General features: G+C 55.1%; 5 protein-coding genes across 5 annotated transcripts; 2 read left to right on the top strand and 3 right to left on the bottom strand.

Moving 5' to 3' along the window:
- Window positions 1–8: 8 nt before the first annotated feature.
- On the top strand, window positions 9–1,817 carry J3D65DRAFT_668746 (uncharacterized protein; the record flags this gene model as incomplete). The annotated part of the gene is made up of 4 exons (XM_066803137.1): window positions 9–139; window positions 189–486; window positions 562–946; window positions 994–1,817. 4 exons carry the CDS (start codon window positions 9–11, stop codon window positions 1,815–1,817), a joined length of 1,638 nt encoding a protein of 545 aa, XP_066654750.1.
- A 258-nt stretch (window positions 1,818–2,075) lies between these two features.
- Window positions 2,076–3,198, bottom strand: J3D65DRAFT_413908 (uncharacterized protein). Its single transcript, XM_066796029.1, has one exon. The coding sequence runs from the start codon at window positions 2,966–2,968 to the stop codon at window positions 2,333–2,335; it is 636 nt and encodes a 211-aa protein (XP_066654749.1). The 5' UTR covers window positions 2,969–3,198; the 3' UTR covers window positions 2,076–2,332.
- Window positions 2,959–5,024, bottom strand: J3D65DRAFT_413970 (major facilitator superfamily domain-containing protein). Its single transcript, XM_066796030.1, has 2 exons — window positions 3,576–5,024; window positions 2,959–3,522 (listed from the first exon to the last, which is right to left on the bottom strand). Exons 1-2 carry the CDS (start codon window positions 4,716–4,718, stop codon window positions 3,109–3,111), a joined length of 1,557 nt encoding a protein of 518 aa, XP_066654748.1. The 5' UTR covers window positions 4,719–5,024; the 3' UTR covers window positions 2,959–3,108.
- Window positions 5,025–5,633: 609 nt separating this feature from the next.
- On the bottom strand, window positions 5,634–7,348 carry J3D65DRAFT_646466 (L-Aspartase-like protein; the record flags this gene model as incomplete). Its single annotated transcript, XM_066802279.1, has 3 exons — window positions 5,634–5,817; window positions 5,867–6,884; window positions 6,934–7,348. 3 exons carry the CDS (start codon window positions 7,346–7,348, stop codon window positions 5,634–5,636), a joined length of 1,617 nt encoding a protein of 538 aa, XP_066654747.1.
- Window positions 7,349–8,483: 1,135 nt separating this feature from the next.
- Window positions 8,484–11,146, top strand: J3D65DRAFT_628238 (serine/threonine-protein kinase cot-1). Its single transcript, XM_066800616.1, has 4 exons — window positions 8,484–9,235; window positions 9,281–9,705; window positions 9,752–10,641; window positions 10,694–11,146. The coding sequence occupies exons 1-4, from the start codon at window positions 8,704–8,706 to the stop codon at window positions 10,791–10,793; spliced, it is 1,947 nt and encodes a 648-aa protein (XP_066654746.1). The 5' UTR covers window positions 8,484–8,703; the 3' UTR covers window positions 10,794–11,146.
- Window positions 11,147–11,179: the final 33 nt, after the last annotated feature.

Below are 11,179 nucleotides of genomic sequence, written 5' to 3'. Positions count from 1 at the left end.
AAAGTTCCATGCGCATCGTTTTGTCGCCCGCTGGTTTCGCCGCTTCTGCTGATCTTGCCACGGCTCTCATGTCTTCTTCTGTGCTCAGTCCGCCAAGCGATTCGAAATCTCCCCTTTTGAAACGGATCTTGTCGAATATGTGAGCATTCCAGTCTCTTGCGCCAACATGACATTTGCTCATGGTGAAGTTCCAATGACGCCGCCAAGAGAGCGTTCGATAAGGCTGTGAGCCTTTTCAAGTCGGACTTCACCAATGACGAATGCAAGCGCATTTGGCTTGAGGACAAGGCGTCGATCGATCATGTCCAGCAGGCTGTCGAAAATGCGAAACTTGTTTACGACGCGAAGACTCAGTCGAAGGCGCGCAAATGGTTGACAAAATTGTCTTCGCGAATAAATTTGTACGGCGCGGTCTTGGATGCGCTGGTGCAACATCATCCAGAGTACGTCTCTTTGGTGTGGGGCGCTTTCAAGTTCGTTTTCATGGTAAATCTTTCCTTTTGTCGGAGGCTCCCATGCGACGACAACCCTTGGATCTCAAGACTGATGCAGAGATCACAGGGAGTCTTGAATCAAGACACTTTGATCAAAGAGCTAGCTAAGGCAATGTGCGAGATCGCGGACGCGTTGCCACAAACCGAGCTCTACCTTTTCTTATACCAAACGGACACTATGGTCGAACTGGCGACCACACTGTACGTGCGCATTATTGGATTTGCAACACGAGCCGCTTCTTGGTATCGTCAGAAAAAGTTAAAACATGCCTTGTCAGCTATTGGCCGTCCATATAGCTTGCGGTTCCAGGATCTGGTCGACGACATCACGGTCCAGGTTGCGAAGATCCATCGACTTGCCTTTACTATGAGCATCGTCGAGCTGCGAGAGACGAGGCTGGAGTTGCGCCAGTTGAAGACAATAACAGAGGCAATGAGTCTGGCGTTAGACGGTCAGCAGAGTTATCTTTTGTTTTACATTTCTGCTGACAATCAGTAGGATACCACAAGTTGCAGTACTCGGGGATAGTGGACACAAACCAGAGAGTGTGTGACATGCAACTGTCGCAAATAATGGCGTTCACGGCTTCATCGTCATGCCAAAGTCCCGACCAAACGCTTCTGTTCTACGCTTCGGCTAGAAATCCGAGACGGCGGCGGAGGGGGACAGACATGTCGATCTTCCAAGATTCCAAAACGCTGAAGTCGTGGGGAAGTAATCCTGAGTCTTCCATGGTCCTCGTCTTGGGCTCTTATTCAAGTCGCCATGTTGCGCAGGATTTCACCGTCGACATGATCGAACTCGTCCGCGAGACTTCGATCCCCGTCGCATGGGCTCTGCAGCAGCATGGCAAAAGGCCGCAAGAGTACACGGCTGTCGATGTGCTGAAAGGGCTCGTCTCCCAGGTGCTCACGCAGAACCAGGCTCTGCTGAATGAAAAGTCAGCAGCAATATGCGCATCAAAGTTTCACAGCGCACGCACAGAGGCCGAGTGGCTCAGCCTGCTGGGACACGCCTTGAATGGATTGAAGGATTTCTGTTTCGTTATTGATGTTGAGGCCATGGGCCTCCGCGAAGCCAATCAGCCATCCTGGCCCGACATCTTCGGCGGTCTTTTGGAATCGCTTCGCACACACCATGTCTCTACAAAGGTCAAAGTTGTGTTGGTGGGCTATCGAACTGGGTTGGCGTTGTCAAAAGTTCCGGTCGACACGATTGTTATCCCGCGTCGTTTGCCTTCGGAAGCTGCGCGTTGGCCAGTAAAGTCGAGAGGACAAAGAAGGCGAGGTCAGTCCGGCTTAAGGGGCTTGTCTCTAAGGTAGACACTTGCAGAGTCAGTGGGAGGGATGTTTGGCGTTGTGATGTTGAGCCAGAGGCAGCACAGGAATGGCCGGGCGGAAAATTACGGTGTTTGGGCATGATGTCATTTTTGACGGGACGGGAAGGCACATTGACCAAGTGCGATAGGAACGATGCTTGGTCAGTTCATGGCACACCTCACACGACCGTGGGGGTTGAATAAGATTTCAACGCTTTCATCCAGGCCCTATATTGTCCAGAAAAGCTCACCTTCACCCCAGAAATAGACGACCAATACTCACATTCACTCTCCACAAGACATTCAAGTTCAGCAATACTCTCTATTGGCGCTACATCCTCAGATGCGATACTTTCTACGAAGGGAAAGAGGGTCGGGCTTACAACGTTCTCCATCGCTCGCCACACGAGCTACTTACCACACAGTGGAGAAAATGCCGGACTTACCACGAACACCACCGTCGGGCCTCGAAGACTTACCTTGACCACTTGATCACAACAACCAAAGCGATGACAGGGCCTACAACAAACGCAAGGAAAGCAACATCCCAGGGGTTATGGACATCGAAGCGCCGGACAGCGGGCCCGATCTCACGGAGCATCTGCAGCACGACAGCAGCGACCACAACAAGGAAGCCACGGTCCACAATGTCGTCCGGGTCGTCGACGGGCTGCTCGACGGGAGGCGGCATGCGCTGCGCCTGGCAGATCTTGACCCGGCACAGCGGGCAGCAGTCCATCGACTCGCCTTGCGGGCTGACCTGGTTGACCCAGTCAATGAGGCAGCCGGCGCAAAAGGGGTGCCCGTTCCTGCACGCGTCGTACAGGGGCCGGACGTCGCTCGTGTCGAAACAGATGCCGCACTCGCCGGGGCAAGGGCGCAGTTTGCCGAGCGCTGCGTCGGCGATGAACTCCTGTCGCGTGGAAAGCCACCTGATGGTACGGGGAGGCATGGTTGTGCTTGTGGATGCTGCCCGGACTGTTTGGTTGGTTTGATCTTCTGAACATTACGGAGGATCATGGAGATTTTAATACTGAACGCCCAAAAAGGACAATGGCTTTGTTGTTGGCATTGTTCGGACGCATGGTGAGTGTGGCCGTGGTGGCTATCGCGTTGTTTTGATGAAAACAAATGCCATTCTTTTGTACCGTACATTTTTCAACCCTAGGCAATTTGAAGCCGGACATGCAAGCAGTCTAGGTGGTAGATACTGATCCACAGCTTCCCCCTCTCTGGTCCAGCGGATTCGCAAGATCGCCTGTAGTCAGCTGCTTCTCACACTTGCCTTGAACCCACTAATCAGTTCTCTTCCTCACAGCTGGCAACGCCCACCAGCAGCCTATCAGACTCGCAAAAAGACTGATACAGATTGGATGCAAGACCCAAGTACCCCTCGCCTGCGCAATCAAACCTGTAATAAAAGGCGCGACGGCGCCACCACTGCTACCAGCCGAGGCAATGAAGCCAACGGCAGGGACTTGGATGTTGCGGGGCAGTAGGCGCGAGAAAATGGTCTGGACGCAGGGATAGATGGGGCCGAGTGTAAGGCCCAGGAAAGCGACCAAGATCGTGTTGGACACGAGGTTGGGGATCTGCCACACCAGAATTTGCAGGATTATGCCCCCGACGATGAAGACGTAGACCGAGGGGTGCTCGCCGAAGCGATGTGCCATGGGCGCGAGGGCAAAACGGCCGATTGTGATCCCGGCCTACATGGAGTTAGAGCCGTGGCGTGGAATGGAGAGTGAAAGGAAGCACTTACAAAGAAACCGGCTGTGGCGTAGCCAACCTGCCCGGCCTCACCCCCTCTGTACTTGATCAGAAAGGAAGTGACCCAACCCGCAACAGCGACTTCAGCCCCCTGATACGCAAAGATGAACAAGGCGCCAATGATTGTGGTGCGGTTGCGGAGGGCCTGCTTCAGCAACCGCCTCTTGGAGTTTTGCTGCTTGACCTCTTCAGAATCCAACGCCGCACCCCGCGTATTTCCAAGGCGTTCAAGCTCAACGAGCAGCGGCGATGGGGTCTCTTTGTCGTAGTTCCAAAAAGCCCACGTGTTGAACAGCATGCAGATGAGACGGGTGCCAAGAAGGAGAAAGTAGAATCGCGACCAAACAATGCCGTGAGATGCCATGGCTGTGGCAGCTATCGGACCCACAGTGCCACCGATGCCGTAACTGCCATGAGCGAAGCCCAATATGATTGTGGAGCCGTAAAGGTTGGCGCAAAAGACATTGTTCAACGCCAAGTTAATGGCATACCCAAATCCTAGTGGGAAGAAGGCCGCGACGACTGCCGGCCATGGAGGCGTACAGACCAGAATGATGTAGCCGAGTAGCATAATGGCCTCGCCCAGCGCTAGCGTCGATGCACGCCCGAGCTTGCTAAGCAGTACGTCGGTAAAAAAGGCGCAGGCAATGAAGCCTGCGGCGTTGGTGATGAAAATCAGCGACACCACCGCGTACGAGATATGGTAAGACTCTTCCATAAAGGGGATCAGCGCTCCAGGTGCCGAGTCGTTGAGGCCGTTGGCAAAATAGACGACACACGCGCAGAGGACGCGCCACTTGTTCATGGGCGGGTTCCAAAAGGTTGCAGCCAGGGGCGTCGCGTTGCTGTGGATAGGCGTAGGTGGGTGGCTAGCCTCGAGGTCATTTGTCTTGGGAGTTTGCACACCAGTGAAGGACTGCGAGCCCAATGGCCCGCTTTGAGGCGTTTGGTAGCCGCTACGGGTCGTCGTGGAGTGCGGTCCATCAAGGCGGTCTCCGAAGGCTAGACAGTCGAGCTCCTGGTTCGTGGGAGAGCGAATGGAGGATGACTTGCGGCGAGCCCGTCCCGGCTCGGCGATGGTCTTTGGAGGTTTGGCTTCCTCAATTTCAAAGAAATGGCCCAATGACTGCGCCATGTTTGGATCTCCGTGTCGTTCTAATGACTCTGATGAAGAAACTGAGAAAATGGATGCCAGAGTCCCATGGGGAACGAGGTATCAATTCAAAAGAGCAACAGGAATCACCAGGACGATGGATCAGCTTCCAAATGAGGAGAGCGGTTGGTTTGACGCCAATTGCAAGCAGCGAAAAAGTTCAAAGAAATGTTTCCGCCAAGAGCGACGCGGGGCAAATTGCCCCACGGGGTGCGGAGACGACTGCGGATATGTCAGCAAGGGATCACAATGAATCTATTGGTATCTGAGATTCGGTGATAGTGCAAAGATTGCGGGCTTTGCAGTCGAGGCTTCCACGATGCAAGCGGTGAGGCGTCTGGACTGGTCCCCGATTTCGCATGGCCGAAACTGGCAATACCCCGCTTAGCATACCGCGTCAGCTTTCAGAGTCAGATAGCATAGAAGTACTAGACGTAGCAAATCCAATCCAATCAATCGTTTTCTCAAGGGATGGTCGTTAGCGTTAGCGTCTTCCGTCTGAACAGAGACTGTGTTCCGGTTGGTTTTCCTTGATCAGGAACGCATCCGGTCTGCCTGAGCGGCTAAGCGGTTACATGTGGAATCCTAGCCGCTATCCACTGTGAGCTCTCCTTGCTCGTTGAAAGAATGCCCTATTGTCGTCAGCAAGGTGGCTATGATCCTTGTAACTTCCTATCGCTCTGTATACGCTAGTGTAGTGAGTCATCTGAAATTCAGGTTGCAACTGAGTGCAAGAAAAGACGCGATGTTGACACCTCTGGCCCAACAAGCTGAAGAAACCGTCCAGGAACTATCTTGTATGCAAATTCTTATATGAGGCCGCTATGTTCAGGATGAGATTCTCTCAGACGTATGCATCACGAAATGCTTTTTACATTATCTCCTGCCTCTTGCTTGCTAAATCTCCTTGGGAGCAATCATGAGCTCTGGACGGACGACTCGGTCAAAGTCAGCTTCGCTCAGAGCCTGGAGCTCAAGGGCAGATTCCTTCAGGGTGATTCCCTTCTTGTGGGCGTTCTTGGCAACCTTGGAGGCCATGTCGTAGCCAATGAGGGGGTTGAGGCAAGTAACTAGCATCAAACTAATCTTTGGTCAGCGACTAATCACAATAGGGACAATTGAATACTAACCTTTCCTTCATAATGGAGGCGATTCTCTTCTCGTCCGCCTCTAGACCATGGATCAGGTTCTTCTCAAAGCTCCTCATGCCGTCGTACAGCAGCCTGGTGCTGTGGAGAAGGTTCGCAATCATGACAGGCTTGAACACGTTGAGCTCAAAGTTACCCTGCGAGCCAGCGAAGGTAATGGTGGAGTGGTTGCCAAAGACTTGCGTGCAGATCATGGTCAAAGACTCGCACTGGGTCGGGTTGACCTTTCCGGGCATAATGGATGAGCCAGGCTCGTTCTCAGGCAGCTTAAGCTCACCGAGACCGCAGCGAGGACCAGATCCGAGGAAGCGAATGTCCTGGGCAATCTTGTACAGAGAAGTGGCCAGAGTGTTGAGCTGTCCCGAAGCCTCGACGATGGCATCGTGGGCTGCGAGAGCCTCAAACTTGTTGGGGGCAGTCACGAACTCGTGGCCAGTGGCCTTGGACACTTCCTCGGCAATACCCTCGGCGAAGCCCTTGAAAGTGTTGATGCCAGTGCCAACGGCAGTGCCACCCTGAGCAAGCATGCGCAGGCGCGGCAGGGCCGACTTTACACGCTCAATGCCATAGTCGAGCTGGGTCACGTATCCAGAGAACTCCTGACCGAGAGTCAGGGGCGTAGCATCCTGCAAGTGGGTGCGGCCAATCTTGATCAAGTTCTGGAAGGTCTCAGCCTTCTGGTTTATCGCGTCGCGCAGGCTCTGGATGGCGGGGATGAGCTGCTCCTCAAGCTCGAGAACGGCAGCAATGTGCATGACGGTGGGGAAGGTATCGTTGGAGGAGGCGGACATGTTGACGTGGTCGTTGGGGTGGACGGGCTTCTTGGATCCCATGGTGCCGCCCAGAATCTCGATGGCGCGGTTGGAAATGACCTCGTTGGAATTCATGTTGGACTGGGTACCGGAGCCAGTCTGCCAAACGACAAGAGGGAAGTGGTCGATGAGCTTGAGGTCGGCAACCTCCTGAGCGGCCTGCTTGATGGCATTGCCAACCTTGGGGTCTTGCAGATATTAGCCCGAGGGTTGGTGGAGCAGCACGTCGAAACTTACCGAGGCCGTAGCGCATGTTCACCTCTGCTGCAGCACCCTTGAGAATACCAAAGGCGCGCACAATAGGAGGAGGCATGCGGTCCTGAGGCTGGTTGATGTTGAAGTTGCCCAAAGAGCGCTGGGTTTGGGCACCCCAGTACTTGTCGGCGGGGACCTGGACCTCGCCAAAGGCATCGGTCTCGGCGCGGGTGTTGGCAGCCATCTTGGAAGAGGTAGCAAAGGTTCGGAAGGCGTTTGCTTTGGAGAATCTGGAGGGAGTCCTGAGGGCGGAGGTCTGGAGGGAGCGCGGGGCAGCGGAGAGGGAGATGGCGGATGAGCTGGAAGCTATGAAGGCGGGGACGGCGGCCGAGCGGGCATGTGCTGGGCGGACGACGGCCTCGGCAGTGGGGCGCGCGATTGAGCGGAGCTTGAGCATGGTGGGCGCAGTGGAATTGGCACCTCGTCAAGGATTCAGACCACGGTGAGGAGCTGGACGATGAGGAAAGAGAATATCTCTGAAGCTCTGCAAGGTCGCGAGGCCCCAACCCCAAAATTTGGCCGGGAAAAGCCGGAGGGCGGCCAGTCCGCGGCTCTCGGAACGGCCCAGTGCCTCAACCGCCGCCAGGCCATGTCTACATGTATGTATTCCGAACCTGCTTCACCATGCCGTCTGCTTCCATCATACCTACATCTCCCATTGCCGTGCATCTTGCCAAGCTTAACGCGTCGGTGGGTTAAAAAGCCCCGTGTTGGAACGAGCCCATTTGATGCGCGCGGAGCGTTTGTGACCGCTCTCCGAGACAGCTCCGACATGTGCACCATGATGGATCTATTTCAACAAGCGTGTTGGGTTTGGATTCGGCATTGAGCAATGAGATGGAGGCTTATGTGCCAATGTCACCTCTGTTCAGGGTCCACCAGCGGCAGGGTCTTCCATGTGTCTCGCCTGTCGCCACGCGACAAGGTGCCATCCTCGGTCCAGTCTAGTACGAGACAGGCTTCGGGTGGAATGAGTTGCTGTCTATGACAGTCAGAATGTCACGGGCGTGGAATGTCGAGGTATTTCAATGCTCCCTCGGACTGGTCCGAGACGTTGCATGATATTGGGAAATTGCTTGGAGTCAAGTGGCAGACTCGAATACATGTAGCGGCGTCATTCTGCTCTCTGCATCACCAGCCTACGGGTCTCGAGTGCCCAAGTAGACTGTCCCGTTGAGAGCTGGATCTATTCGTGTCAGCTCATACATGGGATGTTATCAATGGCCATATGCGCAACAATCGGGCAGACTTCCCCACACGACGAGTTCGGAGCGCGCCGGTCGATCATAAGGTGGCGTCGTCTTCCCCGCCGTCGCTTGCTGCTATGCAGCGCAGCGCAGGTACATGTCATGAACACGCTCCTTTGGAATTCGAACAAGCCGCAGACAGAGACGGATGGATGATTGGACGTGTCGTGGAGGAACAGGGACGGCTGAGGTGGTGCTGGCAGGGAGGTCCAAGCTTGCATGCAGTTCCATGCCCTGGATGCGTTGCTAGGGCCTGGGGCGTGTGTTGATCTCAAAACAATCGAACTTCTACATCAGCCCGCTCCTGCTGCGACCGCCTTGCCTCGTCTGGCCCCGTCTGTCTCCTCTCCTCCGAACCTCTGTCTCTGCTCCCTTCAGTCCGCCGCAGTCGTGTCGTTGCCCATCGCCATCACCATCACCAGACGCGACGCGCTCGCCACTACGCCCACGCCGCGTCGCTGTGCCCCGCTCGACACCCATTCACCCCCCTCAGCTGCTGCCCACCATGGACCAACCCTTTACCAACATTCCGCTCCCCTCATCCCTCCAACATCGCATGGCAAACGACATGTACGACCGTCCGCAGACTCCGACTTCCAATCCATTTTGCTCCCCAAGCCTCACGCCACAGGGAAGCCCAAGCAAACACCATGTGCCCCCGGGAGCAACAGACCTACCAAATGTCTTTGACAGCGCCCTGAGGCTGCAGCCGACCGTGGGCGCTCCTAGCAGGATCGCCCGCCCTGTCCAAGGCTCGCCAACTTCGCCCACCAAGCACAATTATGGAGATCACGCCTCCGAGGGCAGTGGAAGCCCGACGCGCAAGGGAAACAAGGAAAACTCTCCTCCCACCCGTCCCGCTTTGCAGCAGAAGGAAAGCCACCTGACACACGCCGCTGCCTCGCGCCAGGAGCCATACCGCGCAGTGAACCGCGCCGACTCGATTGGAAAGAATGTGCAATGGGGTCTCTCGCCCGAAGACAGGGAGAAGCTTCAGAAGCCGGCCGTTCGACGATTGGCCAACGTGACGCAACTGTGTAAGCTTGCACCGTCCCACATGCTTTCGACGCTGACAAAACCAGACTTCCTCGACTACTACTACGACCTGCTCTCCTACGTCCACAACCGCCAAAATCGCTTGGCACAATTTCATGCTCAAAACCCAAAGCCCCAGGGCGTCACTGATCCGGAATGGGACAAGGCTTACCAAGTGTACCTCGGCCGGGAGCGCGCCAATCTGCGCAAGCGCCGCACGAGGCTGCGCCATGGTGACTTTCAGATTCTCACGCAGGTCGGACAAGGCGGCTATGGACAGGTCTATCTTGCAACGAAGAAGGACACTCGAGAGGTCTGCGCGCTCAAGGTCATGAGCAAGAAGCTCTTGTTCAAGCTTGACGAGGTCAGACACGTGCTGACCGAGCGTGACATTTTGACCAATGCTAAGAGCGAGTGGCTTGTCCGATTGCTTTACGCCTTTCAAGACGACAAGAGCATTTATCTAGCCATGGTGAGTAGCATGCCCGACTCGGACGGCGTTGGTTGATTGCTTTTAGGAATACGTACCCGGTGGAGATTTCCGCACCCTGCTCAACAACACCGGAGTCCTTCACAACCGACACGCACGCTTTTACATTGCAGAAATGTTTTGCTGCGTTGATTCGCTCCACCAACTCGGCTACATCCATCGCGACCTGAAGCCAGAGAATTTCTTGATCGACAGCACCGGCCACGTCAAGCTGACAGACTTTGGTCTTGCAGCCGGCATGCTGGCCCCTGCGAAGATTGAATCCATGCGCGTCAAGCTTGAGTCTGTTGGCAACGTCGCCGTGCCCTTTGGTCGTCCCATGGAAGAGCGCACGGCGGCTGAGCGTCGCGACGGATACCGCTCCCTGCGCGAACGCGAGGTCAATTACGCCAAGTCAATCGTCGGCAGTCCTGATTACATGGCCCCCGAAGTTCTCAAGGGCGAGGAATACGACTTCACCGTGGACTACTGGTCGCTCGGATGCATGCTCTTCGAAGCATTGGCTGGATACCCACCCTTCGCCGGCGCCACGGTAGACGAGACATGGCAGAATCTCAAAAACTGGACCAAAGTGCTCAAGAAGCCGGTCTACGAGGATCCGAACTATTTCTTGAGCAAACGCACTTGGGACCTGATCATTCGACTCGTGGCGTCCAAGGCGAAGCGGTTCAAGGGCATCTCGGAGATTCACAGCCACATGTACTTTGCAGAGGTGGATTGGAGCAAGCTTCGCGAGCAAAAGGCACCCTTTGTACCGGAGTTGGACAGCGAGACGGATGCAGGGTATTTCGACGACTTTGGCAGCGAGGCGGACATGGCCAAATACAAGGAGGTGTACGAGAAGCAGCAGGCGTTGGAGAGCCTGGCCGAAAGGGACGAGAAGATGGGGAAGAGCTTGTTTGTCGGGTTCACCTTCAGGTTTGTCTCGAGTCCGAGGGATGACTTGACGGATTATTCTGACTTGAAACAGGCACCGCAAACCCACGGACGAGAATGGCAAGCCTGCCAGTCCGAGGAAGCCGTTGGAGACGCTTCAGACTGTCAACGAGGACTTTGGCACCATTTTCTAAGCCACCGACAGAATTCGTCTGGCCACACAAGAGCCAGAAGTAGAAATGGCTGGACCACTCACTCTTCAGATTCCCTTTCAAGATTCCTTTTACATCAGCTCCTCACGGCCTCCGGTTCTTGCTTGTCGTTTGTCATTTGTGTTTTTTGCCTTGGCAGCTGGGGTTGCGGTTAGCAGATCAGAATCGTCATGAGTAATGCAAAACGACCATTGGTGATGTGGACATTGCGCGTGTAGCGAGACCATATGGCGGGCAGATGATGGAGCATCAGTCATGGGTGGTGGTGAGTGGGATGGCGAAGTAATCGAGACAGGAGTTCCGAGACCACAACAATGAGGATGGCATTATGAAGGTATTGTTGAAATGTTGAGTCGGCGTGGCCGCGG

The sequence above is a fragment of the Phyllosticta citribraziliensis genome, assembly GCF_038025025.1.
Source record: "Phyllosticta citribraziliensis strain CPC 17464 chromosome Unknown J3D65scaffold_7, whole genome shotgun sequence".
In the NCBI taxonomy this organism is placed as follows: domain Eukaryota; kingdom Fungi; phylum Ascomycota; class Dothideomycetes; order Botryosphaeriales; family Phyllostictaceae; genus Phyllosticta; species Phyllosticta citribraziliensis.
The sequence above is the reverse complement of the archived record's forward strand: the minus strand, read 5'-3'. Positions and strand labels throughout refer to the sequence as shown.

Coding starts and splice junctions, on each gene's coding strand:
- J3D65DRAFT_413970 (XM_066796030.1), bottom strand. CDS start 4,718: ATGGCGCAGTCATTGGGCCATTTCTTTGAAATTGAGGAAGCCAAACCT. Junction 3,523..3,575: donor ACGCCACAGCCGGTTTCTTT/GTAAGTGCTTCC, acceptor AACTCCATGTAG/GCCGGGATCACAATCGGCCG.
- J3D65DRAFT_628238 (XM_066800616.1), top strand. CDS start 8,704: ATGGACCAACCCTTTACCAACATTCCGCTCCCCTCATCCCTCCAACAT. Junction 9,706..9,751: donor AGAGCATTTATCTAGCCATG/GTGAGTAGCATG, acceptor GATTGCTTTTAG/GAATACGTACCCGGTGGAGA. Junction 10,642..10,693: donor TTTGTCGGGTTCACCTTCAG/GTTTGTCTCGAG, acceptor GACTTGAAACAG/GCACCGCAAACCCACGGACG.
- J3D65DRAFT_413908 (XM_066796029.1), bottom strand. CDS start 2,968: ATGTACGGTACAAAAGAATGGCATTTGTTTTCATCAAAACAACGCGAT.